The following is an 18,250-nucleotide window of genomic DNA, read 5'->3' as shown; positions in this document are numbered from 1 at the left end:
CACGCTTAGCAATTTGAAACATTATTAATATTATTGTTAACAACAGTCACCCTGCTTTGCGGTGGATCACCAGAAGTTATTCTTCCTGTCTAACTGAAACTTTAGTTTGACTGAAACGTTTGACTAACATCTCACACTTTCTGCATCCACCACCCTCCTCTATCCTCTGGTAATCACCATTCTGTTCTCTGCTTCTATGAGTTTGACTTTTTCAGATTGCATAGAGGTGAGATCACATAATATTTGTCTTTTTGTGCCTGACTTATTTCACTTAGCATAATGTCCTCCAGGTCTGTGTACCAAGCCTGCAGTGGTAGTACCACAATTTATTTAATCATCTTCCTTTTAAGTCATCCACTTTGCTTCCCTTTTTTGCAACTGCAAACAATGCTGCACGTCTTTATACATCTATGCTTACACACTAGTGCTTTTGTTTCAGTTGAATGGATTCCCAGGAGTAGTCTTGCCAGGTCAAAAGGTATACTTATTTTATTTTTATTTTTTGAGATGGAGTCTTGCTCTATCATCTAGGCTGGAGTGCAGTGGCACAATCTTGGCTTACTGCAACCTCCACCTCCCAGGTTCAAGTGATTCTCCTGTCTCAGCCTCCCAAGTAGCTGGGATTACAGGAGTGTGCCACCACACCCAGCTAATTTTTGTATTTTTAGTAGAGACAGGGTTTCACCATGTTGACCAGGCTGGTCTCAGACTCCTGACCTCAAGCAATCTACCTGCCTCGGCCTCCCAAAGTGCTGGGATTACAGGCGTGAGCCACCACACCTGCCATATACTTATTTTAAACTTCATTTTTACTGATTTTGTGATTGCGTGGTAATATTTTATTGTTACTTTTATTTCATTACTAGTATATTTGAGCATCTTATGTTTTTGTAGAGTATTTAAACATATTCTAAGAATTGCATGGGTATATCTTTTGTACATTTTTCTTTGGAGCTGTTATCTTTTTATTGTCAATTTCTATCTTAGCATATCATAAACTTTAATCCTTTGTCTATTTATCTGTGTGGCAAGCATTGTATTTTCTCATGTCTAACTTTTGTTGTTGTTTTACTAGTTGATTAGTTTACTGTCTATTTCATTTTTTACTCTTGTAAGTTAGTCTTGGGGGAATTTGAATTTTTCCTAAGTGCAATGGAGAGCAATAGGGAGGACTTTAAGGAGGGGCAATGACTCAAGTTTGCTTTTTTTTTTTTTTTTTTTTTTTGGCTGGAGTGCAGTGGCACGATCTCAGCTCACTGCAAGCTCTGCCTCCCGGATTCATGCCATTCTCCTGCCTCAGCCTCCCAAGTAGCTGGAACTATAGGCACCCGCCACCACGCCCCGCTAATTTTTTGTATTTTTAGTAGAGACGGGGTTTCACTATGTTAGCCAGGATGGTCTCAATCTCCTGACCTTGTGATCTGCCCACCTCGGCCTCCCAAAGTGCTGGGATTACAGGCATGAGCCACCGCGCCCGACCTTTTTTTTTTTTTTTTTTTTTAAGATGGTGTCTTGCTCTGTCACCCAGGCTGAAGTGCAGTGGTACAATCTCAGCTCACTGCAACCTCCACCTCCTGGGTTCAAGCAGTTCTCCTGCCTCAGCCTACTGAGTAGCTGGGATTACAGACACCCACCACCATGCCTGGCTAATTTTTGTATGTTTAGTAGAGATGGAGTCTCATCATGTTGGCCAGGCTGGTCTCAAACTCCTGACCTCAGACCTCAGGTGATCTGCCCACCTTGGCCTCCCAGAGTGCTGGGATTACAGGCGTGAGCCACTGCACCTGGCAAGTTTGCATTTTTAAAATGATCATTCTGGCCTTCGTATGGAGAATGTTATGAGGGCTAGAGTAAGAATGGAAGCAAAGAGGCCAATTAAGGGGATATTATGTTAATCCAGGAAAGAGATGAGGGCAGCTTGGACTGGAAAGGTGGAAGTACAAATGGGGAGAGGAGGAGGATTTGAAATGGACTGTGTTGAGAAAATAAAATCCATAGGACCTATTATGTGGAGAATGAGAGAAGCAAGGATAATACTTTAACATGGTCTGGCTCCAGCCCACCTCTCCCGCCTCATTTCATACCATACCCAGCCCCCCTTTCTTCAGCCTAGCATATTAGTCTTCTCTCAGTCCTCACAGATTATCTTGATCCCTTTCTCCTTCCAGTCACAGGGCCTGTGCACATCTGTTCCCTCTGCTTGGACTGCTCTTCTCTCCTCTCTTGCCTGGCTGCCTCTTACTCATCCTTCTGGTCTCAGGTCAAGTATCACTTTCCCAGAGAGGCCTTCCCTAACCTCCCTGAGCACTGCATAGATTAAATTCCCCTAAGACCCGATGTACCTCTCCTTTAGTGTGGATGTATATCTGCGAGTTGGGGGGCAAGTGAGAGAGAGAGAGAATAATTTTTTCCTTCACTCTATTCCCTAAGTTTCTTGGAGATTGAGACCATATTTGTGTTTGCCTAGACCTGTATCTCTAACAAACTATATGTAATAAGTATTCAGCAAATATTTGTTGAATAAATGAGTGAATTTCTAAGTGGTGCTATTTATTTGTGGCTAAAAGTAGGATAGGAACAGTTGTTGGAGGAGGAAAGATCAAGAGTTCTTTGAGTTTGAGATGGCTGTGAGATATCGAAGAGTCAGTGTCAGGTAGACGGTCAAACTTGTGAGTCAGGAGCTCAGAGACTGTTCTCTGGGTCTGGATTTGGTTAATACCTTTAGGAGTCATATTCGTATTATTTAATCCTGGGTGAGATGATTTAGAAGGTGCTAGAGAGTGAAGAGAAGAGGACCAGGAAGAACTCCAACTTTTAGAAGTCAGATAGAGGAGGAGACTACCAAAGGTCACCAAAAAGGAACATCCAGTGAACAAATAGTAAAAGTCAGAAAGACTGTTATCCAAAAAGAGAAGAGTGTTCCAAGAAGGCAGTGAAAACCTAGGTTGAGTGATGCTCAGTGACAGAGCAAAATGTCCGTATGAGGTACAAGAAAGTATCTATGTAGAGGTGCTGGGAGTCTTTGATGAGTCATTTCAATGGAGTAATAGGATGTAAGTGCAGACTGGAGTGGATTGAATAGTAAAGGGGAGGTAATGGATATGGGTGAAGAGAGTGGGTAGCAGGCAGGATACGTTAAAGAAGGTTTTCTAATGATGTGACATTGCAGAGTACGTGTGTATCGGGATGTGAACGTGTGTTAGCGTGTGGTGCCTTTGTCCATGTGTGGCTTAGTGTGTATGTTCTTGTGCATTGGATGTGTGTTTGATTCTCAAGGAATTTCAACCCTTGATCTTTGGCTCAGATCTTCATTTAGCATTAGAAATCAATATTTATATTTTTAGAATTCATATAGCTTTAGTGGATCATAGATATTAACTCACTAGCTCTCAACTCTTTATAATTGATGAAATTAATAATAAAGCAATGAACTGGCTTGTTCAAGGGATCAGGCAAACTATTGATACAGCTGGGCAGGGAAACATGCTTGGAGGGTGTCGTTGGAATTGGTGTAACGGCCAGTAATACTCTTTTAAAAATACAAGCTATTTACTTTAGTTTGCATACATCATGTAGTCTGGGTTTTTTTAAATGGACAGTCTACATTTTCAGTTGTTCTGCTGAGGCTAGTAATGGCTATGCTAAACAGTGAGAAGGGGGACAGGAATTTAAAACTGATCACACATCCAAACAGAGGACTCATTCCCAAATGGCCAAGCATTTATGATGCTATTTTCCTTGCAGGCAATATATGAGCGCCTTTTTTGTTGGATCGTTACTCGCATCAATGATATTATTGAGGTCAAGAACTATGACACCACAGTCCATGGGAAAAACACTGTTATTGGTGTCTTGGATATCTATGGCTTTGAAATCTTTGACAACAACAGGTAAACTGGAAAAGATACTTAAAACCTTGTTGCCTATTTTCTATTTGTTGAAACCTAATTTATTCCTTTTCTTGTAGTTTTGAACAATTCTGCATCAATTATTGCAATGAGAAACTGCAGCAGCTATTTATTCAGCTGGTTCTGAAGCAAGAACAAGAGGAATACCAGCGGGAAGGGATCCCCTGGAAACACGTGAGTGGACTCTTAACGGAAAATGCCTTCATGTGTTTCTCATATTATTGATAACGTCAAATTTTATTTTAGGTATTTCTTGATCTTTTGGGGGTACTTGAAACATCTGAATCTTAGCTTTCCTTTTTGGGATATGTAAATACAATTAATTTCATCATTTTTAGGTGGGATTGCTGTAATTTGATAGACTCCCTTGTTGGTGCCCAGAACATCCTGAGTTAGAACCAGTAAACCTGTTTTCACTTTATGACTGATACCATGTGGGCTTTCTGGTTCATATCTGTCTATAGTTTCTTCTTCCCTTTTTCCTCCTTTTTCTCCTCTTCTATTTTGTAGACTATATGGTATTTTATTGTATTCAGTTAATGTTGTTTATATTCTCTGAAACCTGGGCATTAAAACACTTGTGTTACTTTCATCTCTATTTTCTTGTATTACACTTCAGTCATCACCTCTACTCTCATCAATCTTTGGGGACTTTTGTATTTGTCAGAGGCAAACTAATCTAGTAAGATATAGCTGGAAAATATAATGGGTCCATGGTGCAAACCACAGAGATCATAGCTAAAAGGCATGACTTGTTCGGTTTTTAAATTTCCTATGATAAGACCTTCTGCTTATGATAGAAATGAGACATAGTAATTTTTCTTGTAAACTTGTATTTTTAAGCAATTTTGAAAATGAACTTGAAAGATACAAAAACTTTTAAGTTTCCATAGTTTGAGTTTATAAGATTGTTCATCCTCTTGCCAGAGAATAAAAATAAAGCCAGTAGTTGTTTTTGGTTATCCAATGTAATAGCAGCAAAAAATTATTTGAAATACTATATTTAAATGACTTTTATCTTCCTTCCTACCTTTCTATTTTCTATTTCCTCTCATTCTGAAATAAAGAGACAATGATATAACGAATAGCTTGCCTGCCTCAAAATTGTATCTTTGCCTTCCATCATGTGTTAAATGTTAGAATACTATAAAAAAGTTGCTCAAGTATATTGGTATAAATTTTACCTATTTGCAAATAAACCAAAAAGTTACTTTATATAAGAATTATCTATAGTTTGATTTAAATAGTGAACTCTCTTAATACAATTAAAATTTAATTCAGTTCAATTAAGTGTATATGAAGCTTTCTAAGAATGAAACTGTTGTATAATACACAATATAACTGAAGCTTGGATTTTTAATACCAAATGTAATCATAAAACTTGTTATTCAGATGTGATTCCAAGGTACTAGTCAAAAATATCCTTTAACAATCAGAATATCAAATTTCATAGGCATAATTGACAACACAGTAAGTAATGCAGTAGACTATTCCAAACATCTCAAAAAGAATCAAGAATCCCAAAATGCAAAAAATTTTAGTTAAATAAACCGAGAAATATTTGTCCTAGAGGGAGCAGAAGGCTAACCCCAAAGTAATCTACATGCCAGATCCCCCCACAATTAGAATCTCTGTTCTGGGGAAAACCCCAAACTTCTAAACGTAGTGATTCTTTTTAAAAGATTTTTTATTATGGAAAATTTTAAACACACATTAAGAAGAGACACTACAGTACAGTAAACCCTATATACCCATCACCTAGCTTTAACATTTACCAGTAGATTGCCAGTCTTATGCCATCTGTATTATACCCACCTACTCCCAGATTATTTTGAAGCAAATTTCAGATATCACATTATTTCATCTATTCAATTGGATATCTATTCAGTAAATATTTCCATGTATTTCTCTAAAAGATAGAGTTTTACAAAAACCATAATCACGATACCATTATCATATCTAAAACATTAACAAAAATTCCTTGATATCATAAAATGTCCAGTCAGTATACATGTTTCGTATTTCCTCAGTTATCTTCTGATTGTTGTTTTGCAGTTTAAATTTCAATCCAAATAAGTTTCTTACATTATGATTGATTGATAGTTCTCTTGCATATCTATAGATTTTCTCCTTCATCTTTCTTTTTTTCTTTGAATGATCTATCTTTGCAATCTTGTGTTGAAGAGAGTGAGTCATTTGTTGTGGAGTTTCCCACAGTCTGGATTTTGCTAATTGCATACCTCAGGTGCCATTTAATATGTTTTTCTGTTTCTCGCATGTCCTGTATATTGGTTGTTAGATCTAGAGTCTTGACTGGATTCAGGGTCAGTTTTTTTCCACAGCCCATTTCATAGATTGTGTGTGAACTTCCACCAGGAGGTTCATAATGTCTGGTTATCTCTCTGATACATTCACTTTTAAAAGCTTTTGATGCTGTAGTTTGCAAATCATTTTAACTATTGAGAACTTGACACTCAAGCACAAAGCTGTTTTATCTGGAGTAGGGATGAGAGGCCAGAGCCCTGGGTCCCTAAACTACCCCATCACAACTCTTCTGGCTCCTGGTATCCCTTAGCAAACCTCATGGGAATGCCAAGTTGCTGGAAGACCTTAGTTTGAAAACTACTGGTTTAAGCAATGTTTGAAGCAGTATTAAACTTACAAACTGAAAGTTACTAGCAGAGACCAATAGCTTTTAGTAATGTAATTGGAATTTTAGGGAAGGTAATTCTTTAGTCCCTGGGACAAAAGACTTGGTCTTTAATTTCATAGTCCCAAAGTCTAAGATGTCAACTATTAATATAGAGCTCGTGCTTTTTGAGTAGTTTTAGGATTTTTTTGCAAAGATAGAAATAACTTTTCTCCCTAATTAGGAATGTAATAAATGCCCATAATGAAAGTAAATATTTAGACTTACATTGCTTCACCTCAGTACCACTGAAATTTTGTGCCAGATAATTCTTTGTTGTAGAGGCTGTTCTATGCATTGTGGGATGTTTAGCAGCATCCCTGGCCTCTACCCACCAAATACCAGTAGCACCTCTACCCCATTTTGACTAGAAATGTCTCCTGACATTGCCAAATGTCCCCTGGTGGGCAAAATTCCTCCTACTTGAGAAACTTTAATTTAGACAAATCAGAAAAGTATAGAAAACAAAGTGAAAACTACCCAGTTTACAGGTTTCAGTCCATGAGATATAGAAGAGAACATGCAAGACTAGAAATGGAGCTAAAAGCCACGTACAAATAGCTGGCATAAATCCTTGGATTTTAAAGCATGAAATGGGAATACATGAGTTACTTGAGTGGTCTATTATGAGTATGTAGACCTTACAGAAGGTAATGGAGACAATGATCAGTTTAGGTAATTCCTGCATAAGATGGGACATAGCAACACACAAGATTAAACTATGTGATCATAAGCTGCCCCTCGTTGCGACGTGCAGCTTGCCTGGGTTGGACCTTTGTGTGCCCTCTGTGTGTGGTGATAGGTGCATTGCAGGCTATCAGAATAAACAGGTGTGGCAGAGGATTATTGGACAAACCTTGTATATATAGAGTTGCTGAAAAGCCAGAAGTTATGTATAACTTCATTCAGCTTGTGGAAGTAAAGGAAAAGCTTTTTCTTATCTTTTATAGATACTTATTTATTCAGAATTAAATTCTTTATATTATACCTAGAAAAATGTCAAAATTCAATAGAATTTTGAATAAGCTTTTTAACTTTGGGGAAAGTGAAAGAAATGCTCTTTTGGATTTTAGTCATTCAAGGTCATGTAACTAAAAATGCAAGTTCTTTTTTTTTCCATTTTAAGTGGAGTTTAACACTAAGAGATAAAGGGTTGTTAACAAACACAATAACAAATGGACATCTGATTGGTATGAGGCATTACTCTGTACACATAATATTGATATTTTTGTGTACCCTCAGTGCATAGCATTTACACATAGGGCCACTGCTGCACAGCACAAGAGTATCTGAAGAGGCTGAATCAGAGTAAGGCTGTTTAACAGACTGAAATTTTTTAGTATATATATTCTGTATGAAAACAGAACTTTTGAACTGGCAGGTAGAAGGCAACTCTGCCAAACACTTCAGTTAAAGCCCCCACGTTAGTGCACAGTTCCATCCCTTCCATCTGCATGCATGACACATTAACAGTATTTAAAGGTAAACGAGGCAGTTTGTGGCAACCACAGCCATCATTATGAACGTATTGCACAAAATATCTAAAACTAAACATTTAACTTGTACCCTGCTTTTATAAAAATGCAAGTTTTGTGTAGTACCTTAACTTTATTATCAAGTAATACATCAGATAATACTTTAAGGCTATTTGGTGGCCCTTTGTGGAAGGTGGACCTTATGATTAATGGCAGGCAGATTGGTTTGAAGGAGTAGGTTTGGGTGTGGGATCTGGAGGCAGGATTAAAATGAGTTTGTGATGGGAGAAATGGTGTCTACCTTATTATCTTTGCCTTGGGCTATACTAATCTCAGACAATGTATTTCATGATAGAAAGTTAACAAAGAAATTTAAAAATAAACCTCTGTTAGAATGTGTACTCGTTTTAGTGTAAGACCTCTTTAATGTCACTCACACATTTGACACCAAAGTAGTTTTATCTAAACTCCTGATACAAATGGGGGTACCGGGATTTAACCTGGCCTGGTCACTGTTCTCTTCAGAATTGCCTCCTTGCTGTGTCCTACAGATTGACTACTTCAACAATCAGATCATTGTTGACCTCGTGGAGCAGCAGCACAAAGGGATCTTTGCAATCCTCGATGACGCTTGCATGAATGTCGGCAAAGTCACTGATGAAATGTTTCTTGAAGCACTTAACAGCAAATTAGGCAAACATTGCCATTTTTCCAGCCGAAAGGTAATGTGTTTAATGATACCTTCTTCCTTTTATCTGTAAGATTCTCTTTATTGTTTGATGGAGTTAAATGACTTTATGTGTTGGGTTAAAAGAATGTCCCCTTTAATAAGAAAGAAAAGTCACAAACATCCATTAAATGATTTATTGCTGTGGATAAATTCTGCCTCTCTGGTTTATAGTATGAAGAAATTGATAAAATCATGTTAATCCAGGAGAGGGAGCTCCAGACTATACAATTTTGTAGAAATAGGAAAAATGAGCATGATTCTTTAGAAAGCATGATGTCATTTATAACCAATAGATGTAGAGGCCTTGCTCATGTGCTAGAGTTTTACTCCTGCATCTGATAATTCTGGCATGGAAAATAGCTTTTGTCCTTGACTTTATACTGTAATCCTCAGTAACAAAATGTGTTGTGTACTCTGCCGTACTTCTTCAGACCATATGACTTTCTTGAAAACAGAGAGATTCTAGTTGTAATTCTAGTTATTACAAAGAAACTTATTCATTAAATAAATGGGTATCCTTTTAACTCTCCATTTTTCACGATCTAAAAATGTCATAAACAGATCACATATCTGTAGTAATTGGTGGCAATTATGATTATCAGACCTTTGTGCTGATATGGACATATCATTTGCATGGAATATTCCATTTGCATAGTATTTGTTCAAGAAATTTGTGTTAGAAGAGGAAGACATCATCATCACCCCTGAGACTTCCCTGCACATAGTCTTGTCTAGTAACCATATGCTAAAGGGAAAACAGGTCCCTGCTCCTTCACATCCATAGAAAAAGGGGGCAAACATTTCTGTCTCTCCACAGTTCCATATAAATCTATGACACTGCCATTTTTTAGTGTGAATAAAGTCTATTTTCTAACTTCGTCTCCTATGAAATTATGTAATCAGAACAGGGAAATTCCACAGTTAACTAGCTAAAGCCCAAATCATCAAGAAATAGATTACTAGCTGATATTGATTTTAGGCCAGTTTTTTCTAAAATATTCTCCTTGGTCTGTTACTGAGGATTGATTGTAACCCTACTACAAGTTGGCTTTCAGATACTACAGTCTGCTCTTTCATAATAGGATTTTGGGTTAGGACTGCTTCAGTCATTCCCCATTTACACCATAAATACCTAATAAGTGTTTCTCATCTTCCAGGTGCAGTCCTAGGTGCTAGGGACAGAGCACTGAGCCAAGTTAGAAGTCACCTAAATAATTTAGAGTGATGTTTTTAAAGATGGCATGATTACATGGGCAAATGTCCTATCTTTGAGGGAAAGTTTATAAATGCCCTTTATAATCACAGTTCAGGTTTTGGAGACTCACTTAGCACTGTGCCTACTAGATGGTAGACATTCAATCAGTGTTTGTAAAGTTGAATTGAATTTTTCCCAATCATATCAAATAAATCTTACTTAAATTTTCATTTAAATTAGCTATGAGTCTCACATGAGAAATCAAATCTACCTCATTTTGATACCTTCTACCTTGGCCATTTATATACCTGAATTAAATATGTCAACCAAATGTTTTGAAATATCCATTCCTTTTTTTTTTTTTTTCTTTTGAAATGGAGTCTCACTCTGTTGCCCAGGCTGGAGTGCATGGTGCAATCTGGGCTCATTTCAACCTCCGCCTCCCGAGTTCAAGCGATTCTCCTGCCTCAGCCTCCCAAGTAGCTGGGATTACAGGCACCCACCATCATGCCCAGCTAATTTTTGTGTTTTTGTAGAGATGGGATTTCACTATGTTGGCCAGGCTGGTCTTGAACTCCTGACCTCAGGTCATCTGTCCCTCCGGTCTTCCCAAGTGCTGGGATTACAGGCATGAGTCACCACGCCCAGCCATGTCATTTGTAAGAGTAACTATACATACTACATCAGTATTTGCTACTGATTTGACATGAAATGCTAAATAGTAATTTATCTGTGGAGAGGGTTTTCTTTTTCTTTTTCAAATTTGTGGGAGCCCAGGTTTCCCAACTTTTAGACCCAGTAGCTCTTTCTTTTGGTATCCCTAAGACAAGTGCTGAGATAGTGATTATTTATTTGTTTATTTATTTATATTATTTTAGATCTGGGGGGTACATGTTCAGGTTTGTTACATGGCTATATTGCGTAATGGTAAACTTTGGGCCTCTAGCATACTTGTCACCCAAATAGTGAACATTGTACCCAATATGTAATTTTTCAAACCTCACCCCCCTGCTTTTGGAGTCCCCAGTGTCTTATTTCCATCTTTGTGTTCATGCATATGCATTGTTTAGCTATCACTTACAAGCGAAAACGTACATTATTTCAGCTAGTATAATGTCCTCCAGCTCCACCCCTGTTGCTGCAGAGGACATGATTTCATTCTTTTTTATGGCTGCATAGTATTCCATTATATATATGTATATCACATTTTCTTTCTATGCAGTCATTCGTTGATAGACACTTAGATTGATTCCATTACTTTGCTATTGTGAATAATGTTATGGTAAACATACGAGCACAAATGTCTTTTTGTTATGCCTAGTAGTGGAATTGCTAGGTCAAATGATAGTTCTATTTTTAGAACTACCGTTTAAAAGAAATGTTTACATTTCTTTGAGAAATCTCCATACTGTTTCCCATAGAAGTTGTATTAATTTACATTCCCACCAACAGTGTTTAAGCATTTCCTTTTCTCCACATCCATGCCATCTGTTTTTGACATTTTTGGTAATAGCCATTCTGACTGGTATAAGACGATATCTCATTGTGGTTTTAATTTGTATTTCTCTGATGATTAGTGATGTTGAACATTTTTTCAAACGTTTGTTGGCTGTTTGTATTTCTTCTTTCGAAAAATACCTGTTCATATTCTTTGCCTACTTTTTAATGGGGTTATGTAATTTTTTTTGTTATTTAGTTCCTTGTATTTTTGTATTTAGTTCCTTTGTTATTTGAGTTCCTTGTAGATTCTGAATATTAGTCCTTTGTTGGAGGCATAATTTACAAATATTTTCTCTGATTATGTAGGTTGTTTGTTTACTCTGTTATTTCTTTTGCTGTACAGAACCTTTTTAGTTTAATTAAGTCTCATTTGTTTTTGTCACATTTGTTTTTGAGGTCTTGGTCATAAATTCTTTGCCTAGGCCAATGTCCAGAAGAGTCTTTCCTAGGTTTTCTTCTAGGATTTTTATAGCTTCAGGTTTTACATTTAAGTCTTTAATTCATCTTAAGCTGGTTTTTGTGTATGGTGAGAGACAGGAGTCCAATTTCATTCTTCTGTATATGGCTAGCTATTTTTCCCAGTACCACTTAGTGAATAGCATATCCTTTCTCCATCGCTTAGTTTTGTCAACTTTGTCAAAGATCAGTTGATTGTAGATATACAGCTTTATTTCTGGGCTCTCTGTTGTGTCCCATTGATCTATATGTCTATTTTTGTACCAGAACCATGCTGTCTTATAATAGCCTTGTAGTATAATTTTGAAGTCAGGGTAATATGATGCTTCTGGTTTTGTTTGTTTTGCTTAGAATTGCTTTGGCTATTTGGGCTGTTTTTTGGTTCTATATGAACTTTAGGATTGTTTTTCTAATTCTGTGAAAAATGACATTGGTAATTTGATAAAAACGGCATTGAATTTGTAGATTGCTTTGGTCAGTATGAGCATTTTAATGACATTGATTCTTCCAATCCTTGAGCATTGTATGTTTTTCCATTTTTTTGTGCCATCTATGACTTCTTTCATCAGTGTTTTGTAGTTCTCCTTGTAGAGATCTTTCACTTCCCTGTTTAAATATATTCCTAGGGTTTTCTTTTGTGTGAGTGTTTGTGGATATTGTAAATGGGATTGAATTCTTGATTTGGTTCTCAGCTTCAATGTTATTGGTTGTGTATAGAAATGCTTATTTATTTTTGTACATTGATTTTATGTCCTGAAACTTTACTGAAGTTGCTTATCAAGTCTAGGAGTCTTTTGGAAGAGACTTTGGGGTTTTCTAGGTATTAGATCATGTTATCAGTGAACGGGAATTATTTGACTTCTGTTTTCCAGTTTGAATACCTTTTATTTCTTTGAGATAGAGATTTTTAAAATGTGTTCTTCTTTGGGATTTTTACCTAATGAAGAAAAGAAATGATCAAACTATCAAAATATTTTAATCACGGTGAACCGTTTATTACATATGCTATTCTGTGTGTTGAGCTGGATATCATCGTTTGCTACTGGTTACTGATTAGCTAGACTTATTGGCATGTTAAATTAGAGGTTTCTGTCTTGTAAAAGTTACTTCATTTAGGGACTACATTGTTTCCTCCGCATTAAAGTTGCCATGGAGAGACAGGCAAATGATCCAATAAAGCATAAAATTATTATTTAAATTATTAATATAAAAAGTTAAATGATAGATACATAACTTTGCTGTTACCAAAAAAGTAAAGAAAAATCCAAAACCTCCTGTGTTCAGATCGGTTGGGACTTTACAGTATCCAAATGTAAGAATGTTCCATTAGTGTAGACTTCTCTTGGGTCCTTTTCCTTAAGGAGTTTTGTAAATAAAATGGTTTGTAAAAGGGGTTAATAAGAGAGAGAGCAGGAAAGGGGAATTAAGTATTTTGGAGACCTCTCTGTATGGTAGATGCTTTGTTCTCCATATTCATTTAATGCTCAGGACAACTCTCTGAGATAAGTAATTATTAAAGAAGTCAGAGTGAGTAGATAGTAGAGCCAAGATTTGAACCTTGGAGATCTGACTCTAATTTCCTATAATTATTCACTTGTCAAATTAATAGAAAACACGTTGAGATTATTTGTTACCTAACATTAGAACCTAAGTGGGTTTTGTGTATTTCCCCAGGAAAACTTTTTTTTTTTTTTTTTTTTAAGATGGAATCTTGCTGTGTTGCCCAGGCTGGAGCGCAGTGGCACGATCTTGGCTCACTGCAAGCTCCACCTCCCAGGTTCATGCTATTCTCCCACCTCAGCCTCCTGAGTAGCTGGGACTATAGGCACCTGCCACCATGCCCAGCTAATTTTTTGTACTTTTTAAATAGAGACGGCGTTTCACTGTGTTAGCCAGAATGGTCTTGGATTCCTGACCTTGTGATCTGCCTGCCTCGGCCTCCCAAACTGCTGGGATTAAAGGCATGAGCCACCACACCCAGCCTTCCCAGGAAAACTTTTGTGGACTCTCTTAGATGTCTATTTAAAAAACTGTAAGATTCCAAGTGATTCTTCACAGGGCAGACAAAGAAGTCTAGGTCCTACTATAACAAGGAACATTGTAGAAAGTCATAGAGACCTCCAGAGCCATATAAAAACTGCCTTCCCATAAACTATTCCTCTTCAGTGAGAAAGAGCTGCAGAAGCTTTATCTTCTGTGAAGCAATAGTCCTGAACTGGAGTCTCAGCTTAGCAGACAGATAAGCCAGGCCTCCGTGTACATAAGAGAGCACAGATGTTACATTCGATTCCAGGAGTCCTCCCCAGGGGTACCACTTACTAGCTATGTGATCTTGTGCCAATTATTTAACCTCTTTGAGCCTCAGCTTCCATGTGTGTTATAGAGAGATTGTTATACCTTAGATGTCAACAGTGAGGACCGAATAAGATGTATGTGCCTAACAACTAGTAAGCCTTCAGTGTGGTCCTCCTTAAGTGGACCTTAGAGGAGAAAGAAACTCTGTCAGTCAGGGTAGGCTGAACTGCATGAAGAGAGTAGCTAAATTTTGTTTGGTTTGATTTCATTTTTGAGACAGGATCTCGTGGTATCGCCAGAATGGAGTGCAGTGGCCCAATCTTGGCTCACTGCAGTCTCTGCCTTCCACTCTCAGGGGATTCTCCCATCTCAGTCTCCCAAGTAGCTGGGACTACAGATGCATGCCACCACACCTGACTAACTTTTGTAATTTTTAGTAGAGATGGGGTTTTACCATGTTGCCCAGGCTGGTCTTGAACTACTGGGCTCAAGCGATCCACCTGCCTCAGCCTCCCAAAGTGCTGGGATTATAGGCCTGAGCCACCGTGCCTGCCCTATGGCCAGGATTAAAGTTCATAACATAGTAGAAGTCTGTGTCTCTCTCAGGGACCCAAACTTCCTCTGTCTTCTGACTATTCCATGCCCTAGAGACTACCCTCTGTGTCCAGCTAGTGGGAGGAGAGAAGAAAGCACAGAAGGGGGGCATTCACTTTTCACCAGTTTAGGCCTAGAACAGCCACACTTTGCTTCCATTGTCCAGAACTTGGTTACTTGGCCATATCCGTCTGTAAGAGTGGATAGGAAATGTAGTCTAGCTGTGTGGATTTCTAGTGAAAGTTTAGTCTTTACTATATAATACATGAGCCATATTTTTAAATCAAGCCCCACACAATGTGATGTCATAATTTGTGATATTATCATCATTTCATATTAAGTTGGACTATATTTTTAGGAAAGTAAAAATGTCTGTTTTCAAAATAATATCCTTCTTGATTTCTTAGCTCTGTGCCTCAGACAAAATTCTGGAGTTTGATCGAGATTTTCGAATTCGACATTATGCAGGAGATGTGGTGTGAGTATCTTACATTGGTACCTACCATGATTTGCATGCCACCTCACTTTAGAAAATATAACTAGGAAAACGTATATTGGTTTTATATTCATTTGCATGTTTTGGTCATTTGATATGTCAGTGTATTTTAATTTGTTCAACTGAAAAAAATGGCATAGCTTCATTCATTCCTTGCTTTTCAATCGTTTATTGAACACACACTATGTGCCCATGTGCAGTGCCTGGCATAGTTAGGATTCAGTAAAAATCAGCTGGTGGGTCAATAAATCATGGAAGTATTTTAAGAACTGAGATAGAAAGATGGATAAGATGGTCCTTGCCCTAAAGAAACCAACAGTTTAGTGAAGAATATAGGCATGTACATCCATCAAAGGTCACTATAATGAAGACTGGAAACAGTTAAACTGGAGAAGCACAAGGCATTATAGGAGCAGTGAGGAGGAATAATTAACCCACTGAGAGGGGCATAGAGAGGTCTTGCTGGAGGAAGTGGCATCCAAATTGAGTCCTAAAAGTAAAAGAGGGTTAGTCAGGGGAATGAATTAGGAAGAGGGGAGAGAAAAGAGAAAGCTTTCCAAGTAGAAGAAACAGTAGGCATAAAAAGGCCCCTGGGTGAGAATTACTCCTCTATATGAAGTTCTACAAATAGTTGGGTAACTGCATAAGCAAAAACCATTTTTGCTAAATTATTTTCCAAATATTATTTGAAAAAGTAAAATTCTTACTAGTCATATTTTTATTAACAATACAATAAAGTAGAAATTGATCAGAAAGTATAACTAAAAATTATAACTACCTTAGTACATTAGGTTCCAAGGGCTGCTGTAAAAAATTCACCACAGTTGGTGGCTTATATCAACAGAAACTTATTCTTTCACAGTTCTGAAGTTTAAAAGTTCAAAATCAAGATGTCAGCAGGGCCACACTCCCTCTGGGGGTTCCTGTAGAGAGGAAGCTGTTCCTTTTTCTCCAGCTTCTAGTAGCACTGGACATTCCTTGGCTTGTGGCTGCATTACTCCAGTCACATTGCCCTCCTCTTTGTGTGTCTGTTAACTGTCCCTCTGTCTCTATCTCTTTTTTTTTCTTTTTCTTTTTTTTTTTTGAGATGGAGTCTCACTCTGTCACCCAGGCTGGAATGCAGTGGCGCGATCTCAACTCACTGCAACCTCCACCTCCCAGGCCCAAGCAATTCTCGTATCTCAGCCTCCTGAGTAGCTGGGATTACAGGCGCATACCACCATGCCTGGCTAATTTTTGTATGTTTAGTAGAGACGGGGTTTCACCATGTTGGCCAGGCTGGTTTTGAACTCCTGATCTCAATTGATCTGCCCGCCTCGGCCTCCCAAAGTGCTAGGATGACAGGCATGAGCCACCGAGCCTAGCCACTCTGCCTCTATCTTAAAGTGACATTTCATATGGCATGTAGGACCCATCTGAATAATATAGGATGAGCTTCTCCTCAAGATCATTAATCACATATTTTATGATATAAGGTAACATTCCCAGGTTCCAGGGAATTTGATGTGAAACTTTTGTTGGGGCTGCATTTCTTAGCCTACTATATTTGTTATGCCTTTGCTGTCCACTGAACACTGCTCCTCATCTTATTGTTTAAAGAACTCTTTTTCTTAGTTTTTGCATTAGGAATCCTTTACATGTAATCCATTGCAGAAAGAGATTAAACAAAAAAAGGCAAATCGTCTTCTCTATAAATGCCGAAAAGATGTTTAATTTTTAAAAAATTAAAAAGAAATTTTAATAGCTGTTCCTGATTTAAATTAAAATTCTAGGACCATAAAATGATATGGCTCAAAATTATCACGCCATCTGTCAAGCTAAGCATTAGTGATGGAATGGCACCATTTTCCACTTTTTCTGGTCATGTTCCCAGGTTCCGTAATACTGAAGAGGGAAGATCCAGTACCATACAGATATCGCCACTAAAAATCCAAGCCTCACTTACAGGGTACTTTCATACAACGCAGAATGGCATAAATGCAGAGCTGGATAGAGGCCTTAGAGATGACCTAGACCAGCCACTTCGTTTTACAGATGAAGATACTTATACAGAATGAGTACAGTTCTTACTTAATGTCACTTAGCAAATTTACAGAAGAACTGAGATAATAACTAGCTTTCTAGACTCCTAGTCTAGAACTTCAACTAACCCTTTTGAGGGATATTCAGTGTCTCAGACTTCCTCTTCACTTCTTAAAGTCTTCAATCCTTTTCTAGATTTTTACTGAGTATCTTCTGTGTGCTCAATACTTCATAAAGTATGGTCCCTGCCCACAAAGAGCTTGCCATGTAAGATACATACATACACATATGTACGTTTGTATGTGTTATTATTTATACACATGTAAACACACATTTATACACATAGACACATTTATATACATGTATACAATAACAGTGGTCTAAAATAATTGCCATATGAGTAATAGCAATTACTCACTTGGAATTTAGAGTAAGGAAATACTTCCAGGTTTGTGTAATAAACCCAGGAGGGCTGATTCTGGTCTTCAAATGCTACGAATTATTTTTATAAGAAGAAGTGGGAAAGGTGCTACAGAATATTCAGGAAATAGCAACTAGGTCCATCTGATTGAAGTGTATCCTTTTTTGTAGCACAGAGAAGTAGAACTATCTGGAAGAGTAGCTTGAGATCAAATCACTTAGGTTCAGTCAAAAGTGACTTGAAAGTATTAAGAAGACCTAGGTCGGGGCAGGCAAGGAAATAATTTTGGATATGGCAACCTTAAAGTACCCATGGGCAGCACAGGCTGAAGGAACTTTCTTGCAGGATTAAATATGTAAGGCAAGGAATCCAGGTTAGAGATCTGGGAATTGCCTATACTGATCTGATTGTCAAGGGAGAAAACAGGCACGAGAACAGAACTGTAAGGTGTAGCTGTATCTAAAGTTCC

At 37.7% G+C, this 18,250-nt stretch overlaps 1 protein-coding gene across 3 annotated transcripts in view; it reads left to right on the top strand.

The window, feature by feature from the left end:
* The window catches only part of MYO1D (myosin ID), a 379,960-nt gene that overhangs the window by 110,635 nt on the left and 251,075 nt on the right, over nt 1-18,250 (top strand). For all 3 annotated transcript variants that reach the window (XM_023182884.2, XM_023182886.3, XM_023182885.3), the window contains exons 9-12: nt 3,745-3,890; nt 3,968-4,082; nt 8,624-8,794; nt 15,250-15,320. In XM_023182884.2, coding sequence (XP_023038652.1) covers nt 3,745-3,890; nt 3,968-4,082; nt 8,624-8,794; nt 15,250-15,320 — 503 coding nt within the window. The remainder of the gene's footprint in view (nt 1-3,744; nt 3,891-3,967; nt 4,083-8,623; nt 8,795-15,249; nt 15,321-18,250) is intronic.

This window comes from Piliocolobus tephrosceles, chromosome 16 (assembly GCF_002776525.5).
Source record: "Piliocolobus tephrosceles isolate RC106 chromosome 16, ASM277652v3, whole genome shotgun sequence".
In the NCBI taxonomy this organism is placed as follows: Eukaryota; Metazoa; Chordata; class Mammalia; order Primates; family Cercopithecidae; genus Piliocolobus; species Piliocolobus tephrosceles.
Note: the sequence above shows the minus strand (reverse complement) of the source record. Positions and strands in the feature narration are given on the sequence as shown.